This window comes from Pararge aegeria, chromosome 14 (genome assembly GCF_905163445.1).
Source record: "Pararge aegeria chromosome 14, ilParAegt1.1, whole genome shotgun sequence".
NCBI classification, from domain to species: Eukaryota; Metazoa; Arthropoda; class Insecta; order Lepidoptera; family Nymphalidae; genus Pararge; species Pararge aegeria.
This window is the reverse complement of record NC_053193.1, coordinates 15355667-15372787: the sequence shown is the minus strand read 5'-3', so window position 1 is coordinate 15372787 and position 17121 is coordinate 15355667. Positions and strand designations below refer to the sequence as shown.

The 17121-nt window shown below is 36.6% G+C and overlaps 2 protein-coding genes across 5 annotated transcripts in view; one reads left to right on the top strand and one right to left on the bottom strand.

Annotated features, from left to right (window-relative positions):
- Positions 1 to 6214, top strand: part of LOC120629612 — a 64246-nt gene extending 58032 nt beyond the window's left edge. For all 4 annotated transcript variants that reach the window (XM_039898597.1, XM_039898599.1, XM_039898598.1 and 1 more), the window contains 2 exons: positions 62 to 172; positions 899 to 6214. In XM_039898597.1, coding sequence (XP_039754531.1) covers positions 62 to 172; positions 899 to 1737 — 950 coding nt within the window. In that variant the 3' untranslated portion in view covers positions 1738 to 6214. The remainder of the gene's footprint in view (positions 1 to 61; positions 173 to 898) is intronic.
- A 136-nt stretch (positions 6215 to 6350) lies between these two features.
- Positions 6351 to 17121, bottom strand: LOC120629613 (WD repeat-containing protein 13-like). Its single transcript, XM_039898600.1, has 11 exons — positions 16728 to 17121; positions 15811 to 15866; positions 15528 to 15647; positions 15228 to 15335; positions 14617 to 14770; positions 13653 to 13819; positions 12057 to 12117; positions 11054 to 11136; positions 10127 to 10290; positions 8779 to 8978; positions 6351 to 8135 (listed from the first exon to the last, which is right to left on the bottom strand). The coding sequence occupies exons 1-11, from the start codon at positions 16807 to 16809 to the stop codon at positions 8035 to 8037; spliced, it is 1296 nt and encodes a 431-aa protein (XP_039754534.1). The 5' UTR covers positions 16810 to 17121; the 3' UTR covers positions 6351 to 8034.

The following is a 17121-nucleotide window of genomic DNA, read 5'->3' as shown; positions in this document are numbered from 1 at the left end:
AATTGAAAATTGAAACAATTGAAAAATTTATAAGGTTGACGATGAGTTTTTTGAAACGCAGAATGGGATCCGTCAAGCGCCGAAGACGCGGAGCTCGGTTACGGGCAACTGTTCGGCGCGCCCAGTCCGCTCGACATGTTCCCGCTACGAGCCGGGATCGCACTAGGCGCAGGTTTGTTTTATACACAACATATAACAAAAGTTTACCCGTAAATATGTCACAATATATAAGAAAATGTGTGTTTATTATATTAACCTATTATTATTATTATATAATAACTATATAACTTTTAAAAGCAAAATAAACTATGCTTTTTTTAATTTAAGATGATAATTTTGGCAGCTCACAGTTGATGGATGAATATGGAACGACAGTTTCATGACCATGATGTATGGTCAAAACATTTTATATATAATTTAATTTTTAATAGAATAATTCCTATGAATTTTTGAATGTTACAAGACTAGCAATAATCATGTGAAATGATTTTTAATTACTACTACATATTTTCGAGGCTATATAAAAATATCACTGAATTCATTAAAAGTATTTTATAACTCACCAGACTTGGACTTCTAACAATATGTAACTAAAATTATAAGCTAGTAGGCTTCTTGACCACGTTCTTTGTCCGCGTATACTCAGGGTGTTTACAAATCCCGTGAGAACTGTTTTCCTGGGTTAAGAAGTAGCCATTATGTAGTATGTTACTCCCCGTCCTTTCAACTAGATCTATGCCAAAAATCAAGACTTAAGAAGAAGAAGGTTGCTTAGGCTAAAGTAGGGCGTAAAGTAAGGACAAATAAAAAAACTCTCGCTTATACTGTTGGTATGGATTGATGATCCCGATGGTATATAAATAAGTACCGCATAAAAAAAAGTATTATTTATGTACAGATTACGACGAAGACTTCTTCATATCGTCATCAGCGCGACCCTTTGAGAGCCTCGGCGTGATGACGTCGGCGAGCCAGTTCTTCCCCGGCGCGCACCTCAAGCCGCTCGCGCGCGAACTCGCTGACGAGCTCGACGACTTTCCGCCCCCGCCCTCCCCGTTACCCACACCTACGTACGTACCCACCAGGACTCCCTCCCTAGACTTCACAACCCCAGATTCCGGTGTTGAGGATATAACCCCAGGTTCTATCACCGACGATGATCTGAAAGCCAAAAAAATGCCCGATTCCGACGCCAGTCAGTGCTGGAAGTCAGTGGACAGCGCTAGTTCTAGCGAATCCGTAAGTCCCAGCTCTCCGGGGGGCGAATCGCTGGGTGGATTACGTCACACGCGCGACAAACTAAAGCTCGACTTACCCCCGAGCCCGCACATCCCTTCCCCGCGACACAACCGCGTGTTCAACTTTGTCCTGGATAAACCCAAGCGAAGGGACGAAAAACCCGCCGAAGTCGGAACTACCCCGCTTGTCATGACCGACGAAACCCCAATAATAACCATGTCGTTACCCCTGCCGAAAGACTGCGAGGACGCCATGCCAGAACCGACCTTCTCCACTTTCGGGAAGGGTTCGGGATGCAAACCTACACAAAGCACGGAACCTGAGAAGAATATCGTCCTCACCGATGAGGAGAATATCGAGGCGAAAGAGGAGAGTTCGAGCAAAGTGGAGCCTGTGAAGGGAGAGGGAACTGTCCTCGATAGCGGCGACGAAGATTCCGGTATAGAGAGTAGTTCAAAGGCTACGCTCGAACGGAACAAAACACCGAATATCTCTTAAGTAGATCAAAAACGTAGATGTAGATTTCGTATTGTATATAAGTAACTTTACATGTGACAACATTTTTTGTACTCAGCAGATGCGCTAGGAATATATACGCAAGCGTCGAGGACGCATTTTAAAATTAAAATGTGAGGCGATTTAACTGTGTACGAAAAAGTTGTCATGTTCTAAAGCTCTAAGCCCGTGGTATTAGGGCTTCGATTTAGGGGTGGGGAGCAAATTTGGCTTGGATGATGTATAGATGGCGGACGTAGATTAGAATTACGTTTCGCAAATGTGTTTAAATTCTCGTATAAGCCATTGCATTAAAGCAATATATCACGATTTAAGTGTCGCTATATAATTTGCTATTTCCCAGCTCAAGGCCCCAAGAAAGGAATTTATTACGGGCTAGTCTTTAAATAGGCAGAGGACTAAGTTTGACGAATTTCCAATACTACGTTTGTTAAAAGGTCAAACTAATTCCACAGACTATTATTTGACGATTTAAAACATATGAAAGTTAACGTCACTTGTATATCATCGCAGGACAGGACATTTTGCTTTCCACGCGTGCACGTTAAGGTGTATTTTCATTGGACGGTAACTCAGTAGGTACAGCATGCGGGGACTCCCACTAGGCGGGCGAACAACTAGTCTTCGGTAATTAACAAAACGCAAAAATCTTGAGAAGTTAAAAATGCTTAAATCTTGCAAATTATGATTGTATAAATTTATCAAAAGTTCAGAAAAGGTTTACGAATACTGATTGATTTGTAATATTGTGTTTTTTTAATGCTTATATTGATTGCTAAAGACGCGTCAAGATAGTTTACGCTTCGCCAAATGCCTATACCCGACAGTTGAAATAAATTTGCCCTACGATATACAGCATGCGGTTTATCTCAAGCCGTAATTTCAAACTATTGCATGCGTTTTATAAAAATGGTACGCTCAATGTAATCCGCCTTTTGGCATGCTTTTTATGAATCTCGAATGCGTTTTGGAAGGGCTAATGAAAATGCACCCTAAAGCCATAGTTTCAAATGTATGCAACGGCTCGTAGTGTTCCCGTTGGCGTGCTATAGGTAATAATGCCATTACACTAAGATTACCAACCGTCATACTGATTAAGTGTTCGATTAGTATTAAAATTAATTAATTTGCATGACATTTTTTATACATATCGGAATTCAGTAATTTTTAATGGATATTCAATTTTAATTACAGTTTTCGTGAATGGAATCAATAAATCAATGCAATATTCAATTAGAACTGAATGTCACGTGGCGTTGACCAGTGATCTTTCTACACATAACTATGGTACAAATAACCGTGAATGGTAATAAATATATATGTAGATATAGCTTTGATTATTGTAATAATGATATAATTAATTAATCTAGGATTGTATGTAAGGCCGACTTGTCACGAAACGCCCCCGAAGCGGCCTATTCAGTTTTATACAGCCGAAGAAACCAACTCATAATATTTGCTAGATTTTCATACGTAATATTTTTGTTATTTCTTAATATAATATATGTAGTAGTAGATCGTACCGTATATTATAAAACTGTGTCGGATACATGTGCAAAAGGAATGTCGCAATCATAATTCGTATAAACGGAGTTGCAATTATATTATTTAGCGTAGATGGTAGGTATTTTAATGATGAAACTCTTTATTTAAATTTTTAACGATATTTATACTTTGATACATATTTAACTATACTTTGAAATTGCTATTTCTACACGCGATATCGATTTGTGACGTGTATCTGAACAAAGCGTATAAATTGTCTAAATTTTAACGTACTTGTGACTTATGCGCACAATGAATACGCATCTTCCATCTTGGAATTGTAAAAAAAAAACATTCAGGGTGCAGTCCAACTCATAAACAAAACATTTGTTTCATTAAAAATGCATAAAATAAAACGTCGCTTTCAAGTATGTACCGTCCGTAAATGAGAAATTAAATAGCACAACTTGGAGTAGGCCGTACTCTAAGCTCCAAAAACTTCTTAAAACGTATAACTGGAGATTTTTTAGCGGTACTCTTCAAGTAATTCTTTGGCAAAAATTACCCAATCTTTCTAATATTAGAAAATAACTTGAAACATTTTATGTTTTAACAATACAAGATAAATTATGCGGTTTATAGTAAGAGATATAGAGATTCGCTTGTACGTTCAGTGCTATTTGCGTACTCATAAGCTATAAGCACTCGCACACGCCTTGCGTCTATCCCATATAAAGAGGAAATCCTGGAACACGATTAACTCGATTTAATGTCAAGGAATCTTAAATCCGTACCATTTCGCACATGTGCCAAGCTTGGACTGCACCCGTATTTATTGAACGTTCAAAATTCAAAGCCAATTTCTAATTAAGTAAAAATTTATATTAGGTAAGTGTTTTAGATTTATGAGTGGTGGTGACAGGACGTATCTGTGGAAACCTCGGCGGCACAAACATATTTACACTTAGAACTATCACACTTATAGATACCTCTTTAAAACTACGCCTATTACTTCTATACTAAACTACACGCCGTAGAAATAGATTAACACTACAATAAACTAACAGAAGGGTATACATATTAATAATATTCCTTTATTTTTTTCGATAAATTCTGCACTGAAATATCGGATTGTTCCGCATTGTGACGCCGAGCCACTATAGTTGCTGGGTCCTTATTGGCTAAGGTATTCAAAGTTCAGCCAAACTTTACAGCTACTTTTTAACTTTATTCAAACATTGCAACAGCTATTAATTAAAATATAAAACTTGACACATTGTCTGCCTGAAAAGCCTAAGTCGCAAACCAGACATGGCAGTTTTAACTGGCTTTAGGCCCATTTAAAACGGTGAATCTGCTTTAAAAGTTTATTCAGGAATGTATCTCGAAAAAAAAATATTTTAAACTAACATGCCTTTTTTACAGTTCTGTTTATATTAATGTTACTTCTACCCACTTTTTTTAGCTTAGTTATATTTATTAAAAAATACGTCCATATGATGGCACAACCAATATACAGTTGGCGGAGGCAATGGATTTCGATGCCATAGATAATAAGGGCCCCAGTAGCGCGCGCCACGGATCGTGTCATCAGATATGCAATTCGTCCAAGCGTGTGAACCTCATGTGCAATTCTTCTCATTTCCATATCATCGCATTTTAGTTGTTTAGTTACTGCTGTAAATATAATTTAAAAGTTATCGGAGATGATTTTTTTTTTAATTAATAAATTCTATTATTCGTACGTGTTTATACTTTATTGTTCTGAACTATTTTTTTTACAGTTTTTAAAAGATGTTTCGTTAATGTACAGGTGTAAATATGCGGTAGATGTCCATTTTGTTGCGATTCCATGGTAGTATATACTCGTTTAGGTGTTAGAAGTTACATTTTAGTTTACAACCCGTGATACAAGTTTTCTAGTTACTTGGCACTTGAGTGACGTTTGCAGTTAAATTTATTTAAAGGGGTCAAAATCTGTCATTTTACGGACGGCCAAACCCAATAGGGGTTTGGCCGTCCGTAAAATGACAGATTGTCGTGTGGTGTAGTGATGCATAAAAAGAACTCCCGCACAGTTCCGTTTTCAATCAATTTACATAAATATTATATACATTTTGCATAAATATTTGATATCATCTTTCAGTTAAGTCATGATACTAATTGTTATTTTTCCCATATGCTTTTATTATTACATTATTTGTTTACTACTATTCTTTAGAACAACCGTTTTTTATAACTCAATTATTCTGAGTTTCAGAATTATAATATACGAAAATTATTAAAATTCTGAAAACTTCAGCAATATAAAAATAAAACTGCCTTAAGCTTATGTTAGTAAACCTCCAGTTCGATAAAATCTGTTAGTTTGAAACATATTTGTGATGTCGAAAAATTTGCGAAATATTTTTGCCATGTTATAGTAGTATATATTTTTTTTTTGAATTTTGAATTTTATATTTTAGCTATGGAATAAATAAAAAACATAAATGCATACACTTTATGCGTCTGTCAGGATGCAAAAATGTGCGTGGCCTTCAATTTCTATACGATTTTTTTTAACTCGTTAAATTTGCATTACTACACCGACATGTGATACCTACATTACTCAAGTTTACTTGAAAATTTGTATTAGGAGCTCCGTAATTATTTCGAGGGACGCCTGTTTAGCATGTGGTCCTGTGATCGGAAAAATTAATAGCTTTTATAAATTATATGCTAATCAGTTCGATAATATTCCCAACACTAAGGATTTGTTTAGATTACCTTTACAACTATAACAAGGAATTATTTGAATGAATTGTCCAATTAAAAAATTATTATGATTATAACTATTTATTGTTTGTAAGTTGTTGTTTTGTATGAAATCGTCAGCAGTATTTAGTGAATGTCGTGCATTGGAATTCTTTTCATACGATGACTGTCTTTAAAAGTATTTATATGAAAAAATAAATAATAAATAAAAATTTGACTTTATATGCCTTTTATTTCAATCATCATCATCACCATCATGACGTAGCGGCGTTATCAGAACGTTATTCACGCGAAAAGAAGAACAGTAGGTAGACTTTAGTTAACTGAACACAGATATAATGTAAAAAATCCCTAGTATTAATTGATAAGATATTTGAGAACTTTTATTTAAAACTATAAAGAAAATTACTCATATAACATTACTTTATTAATTTTTATAACTAAAGAAGGAATGTTTAATTTAAGACCGACATTGATGGTAGTTCGACTACACAAATCCATCCTTCCTTTTTAAAGGAAATTGTAACATTGGGAAAAGGATAACACACTACTATTGTAATACTATTTACTATTTATTGTAATATAAAAACATTTGAAAAAAAATGTTTTTCTCAAGTCATTCTTCTTTAAAAGTTTTTATAGCATCAACAGCATCGCCTAAATTTCCAGGTTAACAGTCCCCTAGGTGCAACTAACATAAAAGCAACCTTGCGACCCAGTGATAATTAAGTTATTTAGCTAATAAAGATTCGTTGAGATACATCTTTAGTCGAAAAAAATCATATTATATATATTGACATATCTTATACTAACTTATCAAAATAAAACTCCGTATTCCTTGCTTTGATAGACTCCGTCTGTAGACTTCGTCTATAGGAGCGAACCGACACGCACGTAATTTTCCTCTAGAAAAAGCGAGAAACTTGCTTATAAACTGCATGCGTTGCGTTACAAAAAACACGAACAATAATTTTCTATGTACTGGCGATTTTCAAACTTGATGGTTAATTGGCGCCTAGTGCCTCGCCAGCCAATGGATCCGGGAAAATAGCTCACAATTTCCATCACTGTAAGTTAGTTATAATCTATGGAATAGCTGGAAGTATATCGACCAAACGCTGTTGGTCATTGCAAAACCTGTGTCCCAAAGCAGGTGTTATTAGGGTATTGCAGATAAAACTGTTCGAACTTTTCTGAAGTCAAAATACACCATATTTCCTAGTGGACTGGATTTTCTCGGAGGTTGTTTTTTAACGTACCAAAAAGAGAATTAGCATTCTGTTCAGGATAAGATGTAAAGGAAAATGGAGAAATGGCCTACATGTCACAGCTCACAAAAGATATTCTTTGGTACAGTTCCTTAACAAACACAAAATATCACCTTTAAACTTCACCTGGAACTCTACTGAGATCTATTTCATGCCCTTGTGCTATTTAAGAGTTTATTTACGAATGATTAATTAGGATTACACTTCGATATGTCAAATGCACTTGTTCAAGGTGCAAAACTTAAGGAACAAACTCAGGGTTCGTTTTGCGTGTTTTGAATGAAGACTAGGTTAGAAAAATGTGTTGCATCAAAGAGAATGAATGGGAGTGAAAAAGAGCGAATGCTAATTTGAGAGAAAACAGATTCACAGAGACGTCAAACGTCAAATGTCTGTTAATTATTTTTCTACCCTTAGATTAATTATTATATGCGTTTGAAAGCCACCAGGTGATTTATTTGAATCGTAGAGTCCAAGGTCTGGCAGAGCATCTGGTAGAGCGTACATCATAATGATTCCGGGATCATTATGATGTACGCCAAATACTCATAATCCACGGTCAAGACTTGTCTCGTCTATTTTGGTCATTTGGAACAATCTCCATCGATCCTACGAGCTACACGCCTCTTCCAATGCTACTTTATCATCGCACCAACTTTCACAGTTCGAGAAAAAACAAATATATATATACGATGAGCTCCTGGACCAGATCTTGTTAATGAGCGCTCGCGCGTCCAGTTAGGAAGTGTTCGAACTCGGGCGGCATTCGCGGTCAGCTACGTCGCCAGATGATGACGAGCCCCGACACGTCACTGGTGGCCAATAGGCTTTCGTCGTAGCTGAAACTGACGCCAAGCACGGTCGACGCGTGGCCTGAGGACGAGAAAATTTGTGATGACAAAAACACCTATAAAATAAGTTTGTAGTGGGCTCTTTCTGAGGCTCACTAAGACATTAGTAGTAGAGAATCACGTGTTCTATGCCACGGGAACTATGCATTTTTTCGGGTTAAAAAGTACATTCACTCATATTTCTGCGAGCACCACCCCTCGCAGCCTTGCCTAGCCTAGCGATATACGCCTATGTATAGAATGCAGTATAGACTTTATTCTCTATAGGAATGGTGACTCGACTTGATGAATTTTGAAAAACTGTTTTAACAACATCGTAGTTTTTGAGTAAACCATTGCCATAGTTTTTACTGAAAGAAATCATATAAAGCCATAACATAACATGCAAAATTAAAATCATTTTACTCCTGTCACTTTATTAGGTACGCGTCGCGTAGCGTAGGTACTATGCGCGTGCCGGTCTTATCTTCAATAGGGTTGTCATAAATAAACACTTAGAATCTTTTGAATTCGTTTGTATGGAAAAATAAATACGCTTCTCTTGGTTTAATATTTTTACAGGGTGATTCCTTGTGAAATATACTTATGTATACTTCAAATATTATTTCGTAATTCTGTTACACGTATGAATACAATATTAGAAAAAATTCTCAAATTCAAGTCACCTTGGAGCTTGTTGACGACGGGATGCTGTTGGTCGCCCTCGATGTCGTAGAAGTACACGCCCGAGTCCTCGGAGCCGCTCACCACGCACACGCCGCGCCGGAACGACATCAGCGGGCAGAAAGACGAGCGGACCAGTTCCGTTTGGTGCCGCGTGGCGAAGCGCTTTTTCAGCACCAGACCGCCTTCGCGGTCTGTTATCCTGGTAGACCGTAATCAAATTCATGATGCAGCTAGCCAGGGGCTACTGAGTACCAAGTTACAGATTTTCCACCTAAGTTAATTTATTCGGCCGATTGGCGCAGTGGGCAGCGACCCTGCTCTCTGAGTCCAAGGCCGTGGGTTCGATTCCCACAACTGGAAAATGTTTTTGTGATGATAATGAATGTTTTTCAGTGTCTGGGTGTTTATATGTTTATTATAGGTATTTATTTATATTATTCATAAAAATATTCATCAGTTATCATAGTACCCATAAAACAAGCTACACACATACACGCTACACTATTACAATACTACAATAACAATAATACAATAACATAACTTTGGCACTAGATGGCGGAGTGTGTATTGTCGTAGTATATTTATTAATTTATTTATTTATTCGATCGCGTAAAAGTTAATTACCATTTATGTAGTTTCGTAGCCTTGATTAGCCTAGTAGGTAAAATGTGTTGAAAAGGTGGCGAAAAACATCGTGAAAATGCCTGAGAGTTCACCATAATATTCTAAAGGGCGCGCCAAAGTCTACTAAAGCCTTCTCTGTTCTGAGAGGAAACCAATGCGCTGAAGTGAACTGCAATCAGTTGATGAACTTGATGATGATGGTGATAAAAATTATACCCAATAAGTATGACGCGTGTGTGTGTGTGTGTGTGTGAAACAAAAAAAAATTGGTAATTTTTTTTCTATTTAATTTTAATCAACTTTTATGGACTGCTTTTTTATTCTATTTAAAAAATATAATCATATCAACCCATTACCGGCCCATTAGAGGGACAGAAATCCTTCGGCAATGAGAAGGGGTTAAGGCCGTAGTACACCACGTCCAGCGCGGATTGGTGGACTCCACACACCTTTGAGAACATTATCGAGAACTCTCAGGCATGCAGATTTCCTCACGATGTTTTGAAGCAAGTGATATATAACGAACTTAAAACGCACATAACTTAGAAAAGTTAGAGGTCCTGGGATTCGAACTCGGCCCCCCGTAAAGTAAAGTTGAGCCCCTACCCACTGCGCTATCACCACTTTTTTTTTAAATATACTTTACACTGATAAGTAATGAAAAGGTTGTTTACATTATAAGTAGAAATAGTTGAATGAGGGCCGTTTCCTCAGCCGACGTACCTGAACAGGTTGAGCGAGTTGTCCGCGACGCTGACGAGCAGGGCGGGGTGTCGCGCGAGCCACGGGCTCCAGCTGAGACTGGTGACAGCGCTGCCCACGTTGAAACGGCGCAACTTGCTCAACGACGCCCCCGTGCTGGATATGCGGTAGCTCACTATCATGCCCTGCGACAAGGTTTAAGTTGACTGCCCTTAAGGTCAGACCGGAACCGGACATCGTACCGGAATACGAAATCAAACTAAAATTCAAAATTTATTTATTCTTGTAGGCCTATCACAGGCATTTATAAAGCGTTCATACATAGTATGTTAACATAATTGTAAGCCGATTTTTACGTAAAGCTACGTGGGAACGGCCCACAACAAACTTAGCCGGGTAAATTAATAATTAAGCCATGAAGTTAGAGGAATTCACACCCAGCATCGTTTAAAGTAAATAATCGCAAAGCGGCACGTCTTTGTTGTTAAGGTGTTAACTAGGACTAGACCAAAGAAAATTGACAAAATATTAATTTCCAAATCAATAAACGCATGGGTGTCAATTATTGCTGTAACCAGGTTGCTTCTTTTATAGTTTTTTAATGACAATGTTAAATGGTGATAACAAAAAAAACAACCGGGTAAGTTTGTTGTGGGCTTCTTCTTAGACCAGAGCGCGTTTGGAACCCTCGTAGCTTTAGTTTTAAGTCGACGAATTCAGTTATCGCCATCAACTCACTTCTATGTAATATTTTACATGTAACGAACGCATCAAAAGTGCCATCTATGTGCCTATTTCAATAAAGAAATATTTTAATTTGACTTTGATAAAATTGCGTCAGCTGGGGAACGAAACCGGAACATCGCTATTATAAGACCAAAGCGCTATCACTGCGCCAGGAAACTAAACAAATATTTATCTCATTAAACAGTAGGGAGTGATAGTTACCTTATCATTGGCGGCCCAGAATATCCTGCTACTAGTCGAGCACACTAGCGCCATCACCCGGCCGCCCACGATGCTGGTGCCGCCTGCGTTCGTTATATATGATAACACATTATACATATGAATATGTCAGCCGATTGGCGCAGTAGGCGGTGACCCTGCTTTCTGAGTCCAAACGAAACCACGGCGGATTCGATTCCCACAACTGGAAAATGTTTTGTGTTATGAATATGAGTGTTTTTTATGTCTGTTTATATACATATATATATACTTTGCGGAATTCCATAGTATATTATGAAAATTAAGCTTAATGCTATATATACTCCGCGAAAAGCAGTACGGTGTAATTTATAATTTCTTCAATCTTTATACTCCACACCAAACAGATCTGCGGCAATATACCCTCTACGCACGTTTCGCTCCGAAACCGGAGCAATCTTAGTGCCCAAAACACAAGCTACGCTTCCTTGGCGCTAGATGGCGATATTGCCGTAACATATAAAAATAAATAATATAAAATTGCTGACATTAGCTAATTTGAAAAAAAACATTATTTATTTAGCAATAACAAACCCCGAGAAGACATTACAGTTGCCCAATTCAATTTGAAATTTTAACCTACCGATAAAATTGGGTACCTAAGAATATAATATTATATCTTATTTTATATCCTTTAAACGAGCAATTTCTGTATATATATTGGAAGCTCGGAATCGGCTCCAACGATTTTCATGAAATTTGTTATGTGGGGGTTTAGGGGGCGATCAATCGATCTAGCAAGGAGTCATTTTATTTGTGTTTTCCGGTAATAACCGATTTGGTGCAACGAAGTTTCACGAGTCAGCTAGTAATATTATAATACGTGATAGGAAATAGATAAACATCAAATAATAATTAAATAAATATATACCTAATACTATATATCTATATGCAATATAATTAAGAAATAAATACATACATTATGTATGAGCGCTTACAGAAATAATAATTATTATTATATACTCACCCCTTGGATATATTCCTGTTGACACGTTGAGAACACTCACCATACCTCTAGCGTTCCCGGCCTTTGCAATACGTTAAAGAAATTATATTCAATATTATAACAATACCAGTATTATTAATTAACGTTATAATTCCCTTCAATGTTGCCGTTGTAAAATTGGATAGACTTTCCTAGCGCAATGATGGGCTCTGTGGCCTTACCTACACGAGTATGTGGCAATAAAGAGATCAGGCGCAAGAACTACAGCTTACCGTGCTCTCTGAGGCACGGGGGTCAACGCCAGTTTCCAAACTACGGGCTGGTAATAAGATTTTCTTAATAGAAAAACCCAATATTATGCGGGCATTAGTTCGACCCGAGGGCCGAACGTAGAACCACATTATCTGTTTGTTTTAACAGATTTATCTTCTTTACACATTATATACCATAGTGGCTCCTGTGGGGCTAGCTCAGGCAGGAGACAAATTTTATCCCCTGACGAGGGATATAATTAACGCGTACACATATATACATACACTAATACGTTGTACGGCGAAAATTTAAGTAGTACGTAATAGGTACACCGTTTTATATCTTTTTGTTATCGACTATTTAGCATACGAAGTAAAGAGTCAAAACATTGCGTAACTAGACAATCTAAGGTTGTTCAACTTTTTATAAATAATTGTCTTTAATATGTTATTTGGATATAATTTCCACTTGTGCGCCAATGCTCTGAGAGTTGATAAAGCTGTGGGAGAAGATAAATTTGTATCATTTCCCCGGAGAGATAATTGTCTCCTGCACATGCGGTTTGTACGCTTTGGTCTTTAAAACTATGCGACGGGTTTTAATGCAGTTTTCAATAATAGATAGAGGAATGGGAAGGTTTACATGTAGTATACATGAGCAACTGCTGGGTTACTGGCCTGCTTCTCGGTAGAATCTGCCTTCCGAATCGGTGGTAGTCTGTACATACAGGCACACCTACGTGACGTTTCAAAAGACTGTATATTAGGCCCACTTGAAATAAATAAATTTTGAATTTTATTAAATTACAGAAAAGCCACGAAATTCAAAGAATTTGTTTCGATGGATGTGGATTTACAATTATTATTATTATTATCGTTTCAAACATATTTTTGTGCTGAGCGCAAATCTGTTGCAATCACTGCCTAAACCTTACGTAATACAATTAATTGATGTACCAAGGATTTTTTTATAGACTAATCATTATTAAGTTAAAATATTCATACACTAAATTATAGAATGTACTAGGTTGTTTTTAATATTACGTATAATGTATAACGATCTGTACCTACATTCTTGTGAATAAATTTATGTATTATTATTCAAATTGCCCTACGTTGAAAACATTATTTGTAGACGATTATCGTAGGTTTTCGGAAAATTCACGCAGCACCATGACGCATTGCAATTATAGTAGGTCTTATCCTAATTCAACTTATAGTAGGTCTATAGATATCAAATAGTAATCCGATAGATTTAGAATAAACAAGCCAACCATAGTACCGAATTAACTTAAAAAAAACTGCCCCAATTTGGTATCTACATCGGACCCATGCGAAGCCGGGGCGGGTCGCTAGTAAAGGATACAATGAGCATGTTGTTGTTGGCGGGCTGAAAGGCGCAGCACAGTAGCGGCGCGCTCAATTGGTCCTGCACCACGCGCAACTTGCGGCTGCTCTTGGCGTCCCAGATCATTAGCGTGCCATCCAGCGAGCACGTGGCGATCAGATCGTTGGACGCCGACCAGTCGCAGCCTGGGGACAACGTACCATCAGTGCTGTCAAGACTCCCAGGCTATAACTTAAGAGCCTTTGCAGCGATAAGGTCGATGGAGGCGACTCCCAGATTATAACTTAAGAACCGTTGAAGCGATCAGGTCATTGGATGCCGACCTTCAGAGACATTTTTCAATAACGCGGGAGATATTTACATGCGCAAATGCGCGCACAAACATACTGTATCTTGCATAATATGATTTAAGAACATTTGAACCGATCAGGTCCTTGGTCGAAGATCAGGCGCAATCACAAGGCTTCTGACAAAGCTTCCTAGACTCCTAGACTTCAATTTAAGAACTTTTGAAACGATCAGATAGTTGGATGTGGACTGGTCGCAGCCATGAGACAACGCAACATGAGACTTACAGATTACAATTTAGAAACATTTGAAGCGATCAGTTCGTTAGACGAGGACCAGTCGCAATACTGGGATAACGCATCCGTCAATGCTTCCTCGACACGCAGAATATAATTTAAAGCACATTTGAATGGATCAAACTCCCCGGACACTTCCATCGTTTCTGTCTGGAAACGCTTCATTTCTTGTTTTACCTCTTGTTTGTCTAGTTGTTATGTTTTTGGTGTACAATGCACTTTCAGATAGAAAGAACATTTGAAGCGACCAGTTTGTCTGATAGACAGTGATCCTTAAACATACAGTTAATTTGTACATTGTATAAAGACTACTTTTATTCATATTTATTCGTAGTCAAAGAATCAATCTTTTAGTAAACAAAAAAGGTATTACCCCAAAAGGTAAAAGCTCAACTCACCAGTTACTGCCTCCACGTGGCCCTCCAGTATGAAAGTGACCTTGGGCGGCGTGGAGGTGACATTGCAGACGGAGACGGTACAATCGTCAGAGACGCAGCACAGTTTCGAGCGGTCGTTGTTCGCGAACTTAACCATCGTTACTTGACTTGTGTGCTGCAATGTCCCATACATCAAATATACAAGCTAATTTGGTAAGGAGTCAGAGTCCAAATTCTATACAGTCTCCACGGTTGATCCTTTAACTATTTGTTGCACATCATATTTTATTAATAATAAAACTTGTTTTTATTTTTTTATTTTTAAGTAAAATAGACCAGACCTATCCACCTTATTTTAATGCATCCTTTAACATTGGTAAAATTTAAATGCAGTAGAGAATTAGCAACTTTAAAACAAGTGGCATTAGGTCCTTTTTTATTTGAGTTTGATACTCGAAAACAGCTCTCAATTGCAAGTGAGCAGCCACACTGTGCCTCAAGTTAGTCAGTTTGGGCTGAGGCTGGTTAATTGGATACCTCATGACCTTTTCTTTAGTTTCCTGACTGCACATTTATATATACGTTATAATACAGGAATCGGAATCACAAGCTTTCGTTTTTGAAGGTATTACCTGATCGAATATATGATGCACGCCGGTAAATGCATAGTTTTCAGATATTGTATTGTCAGTCTTTTTCGGAGCATTCATTGATATGCTGTCTTCAATAGCCAAACTTGCCTGAAAATAATATAGTAACAGTATAAGAAGTATATATAGGTAATGTATTAGCAGGATAAAAACATTACTATTAAATTATTATTTTTTTCTTGCCAAGTTTGATTTTCATTTATAAAACTATTCTTTGTTGGCACAAGTTATAAATAAATTTGGAGGTATTTTTAAGGCCCAGTATAATTTTAAAATACTTACTTTACTGTTAGACCTTTGGCGAGAAGATGATGAACTAATGGATATGTTGTCTTGGACGCCATATCTTCTCTGCAGCAGTTGACTCCTTATATTTATGTACTTCTTTATTATTTCTATGTCCTTAAAGATACAAATTATGCAAATGATACCAATTAGCCAAAAAAAATAGAATTTCTTTTAAAATGTTTGATCAATTCTAATAGCCAATTTGAACTAAGCCTAATTCTTTATTTAAATAACAATAAATAATACTTCAGAACCAAGCATCAAGGATTTCATTTACCTTGAATTTAGAATTTTCTCTAAGGAGTTGACTCCTGCGCCGAATGTATAATGTTTCTGAAATAAATGGGTTTTAAATTCATTAAATATACTACATTTTACTAGAATAATTTAGCTTTATTTGAACTAGTGACCAGTTGAAAGTTATAAACAAAAATGAATTTATAGTAGGTACCTATTTTTAAAAAGGCAGTTAAAATAATGTATCCTATTTTAGCTTATGCTTATATAATAATGCATCTAGATCTACTGATAGTCTGAATGATTTTTTTTATTTGATTCTCTATATAATATTTTTGAATGAGATTAAGTCTATTTTATATCACACAACCTTTAAAATCACCCAATAGGATACCCAATCAACATGGAAAAAAAACCAGACAGATTAGTGGCAGGCACAGGGCCTACGGCCAGGGTATGCAAAGCAGATAAATGGCATAAAATAGAAAAATTTCCCTCCAATACCAGCTTTATGAAATAATTTGAGTAGACAGTGCTTTTGTGCATGTATGAAGTGCACGCCACTAGCATGGATTAATTTCTGAAAATAATTATAACATAATTGATAGATGCGGACTAAATGAAGCCAGATTACCTAAACACCAATTGAAAAAGAAATATCAGTCTTTAATAAATAATAAATCTACTTATTCCATTTTCTACTATTTCAATTCTTGGCCTTACCTGCATTTACTAGAAATGGTAAATAGTAAACCAACTGTAAATGGTATGGTAATGGTAAATATACCACCAACATAGATTTCCAAAATGTATCTACTCTTTTCATGCTGCGTTAACTTTATACTTTACTGAGATAAAAGTCGCCTTGAATAAAACAACAATCAAAGTACTCCAAGGTGTTTTTGAATGTATTACAGTGTAGTGTGAATTATTATTTTTTAATGGTGAAAAACTTACTGAAGTTAGGATTTCCTGGCGCTCTATACGCATTAAAGCGGGCGTCTAAAGCGAAAATCTGTTGCTGAAATGCTGCAGCCATGTTTCAGCTGCGTGTTTCTTGTGTTTCAAATGTTTTTCTAAAGAAATTCATGGGGTTTTAAAAAAGTATTAACTATTTGACCCTTATTGTATCTTTATATGTTCCATTTGCTTGGAACGTAGTGAAAGAGGAGGAACATGTAATTTAATATCTAGGTATTGGGAAAATGGCTTTATTTATTATAATCAGCGAGCTTAATAACATCATCAATTACACAAACAGCTGATTTTGACATATTACAATTTTATTTCTTTTGTTTTTTTTTAATTTGTCCCATACAAAGATCATTGCCCATACAGCCTATTCAGTTGT

What these genes read in the sequence shown, in the direction of transcription:
- LOC120629613 (XM_039898600.1), bottom strand. Translation starts at nt 16,809, where the DNA reads ATGGCTGCAGCATTTCAGCAACAGATTTTCGCTTTAGACGCCCGCTTT. An exon ending in TGCATCATATATTCGATCAG is followed by an intron (nt 14,771 to 15,227) that starts GTAATACCTTCA and finishes GGGACATTGCAG; the next exon opens with CACACAAGTCAAGTAACGAT. An exon ending in AACAGGAATATATCCAAGGG is followed by an intron (nt 11,137 to 12,056) that starts GTGAGTATATAA and finishes TAACGAACGCAG; the next exon opens with GCGGCACCAGCATCGTGGGC.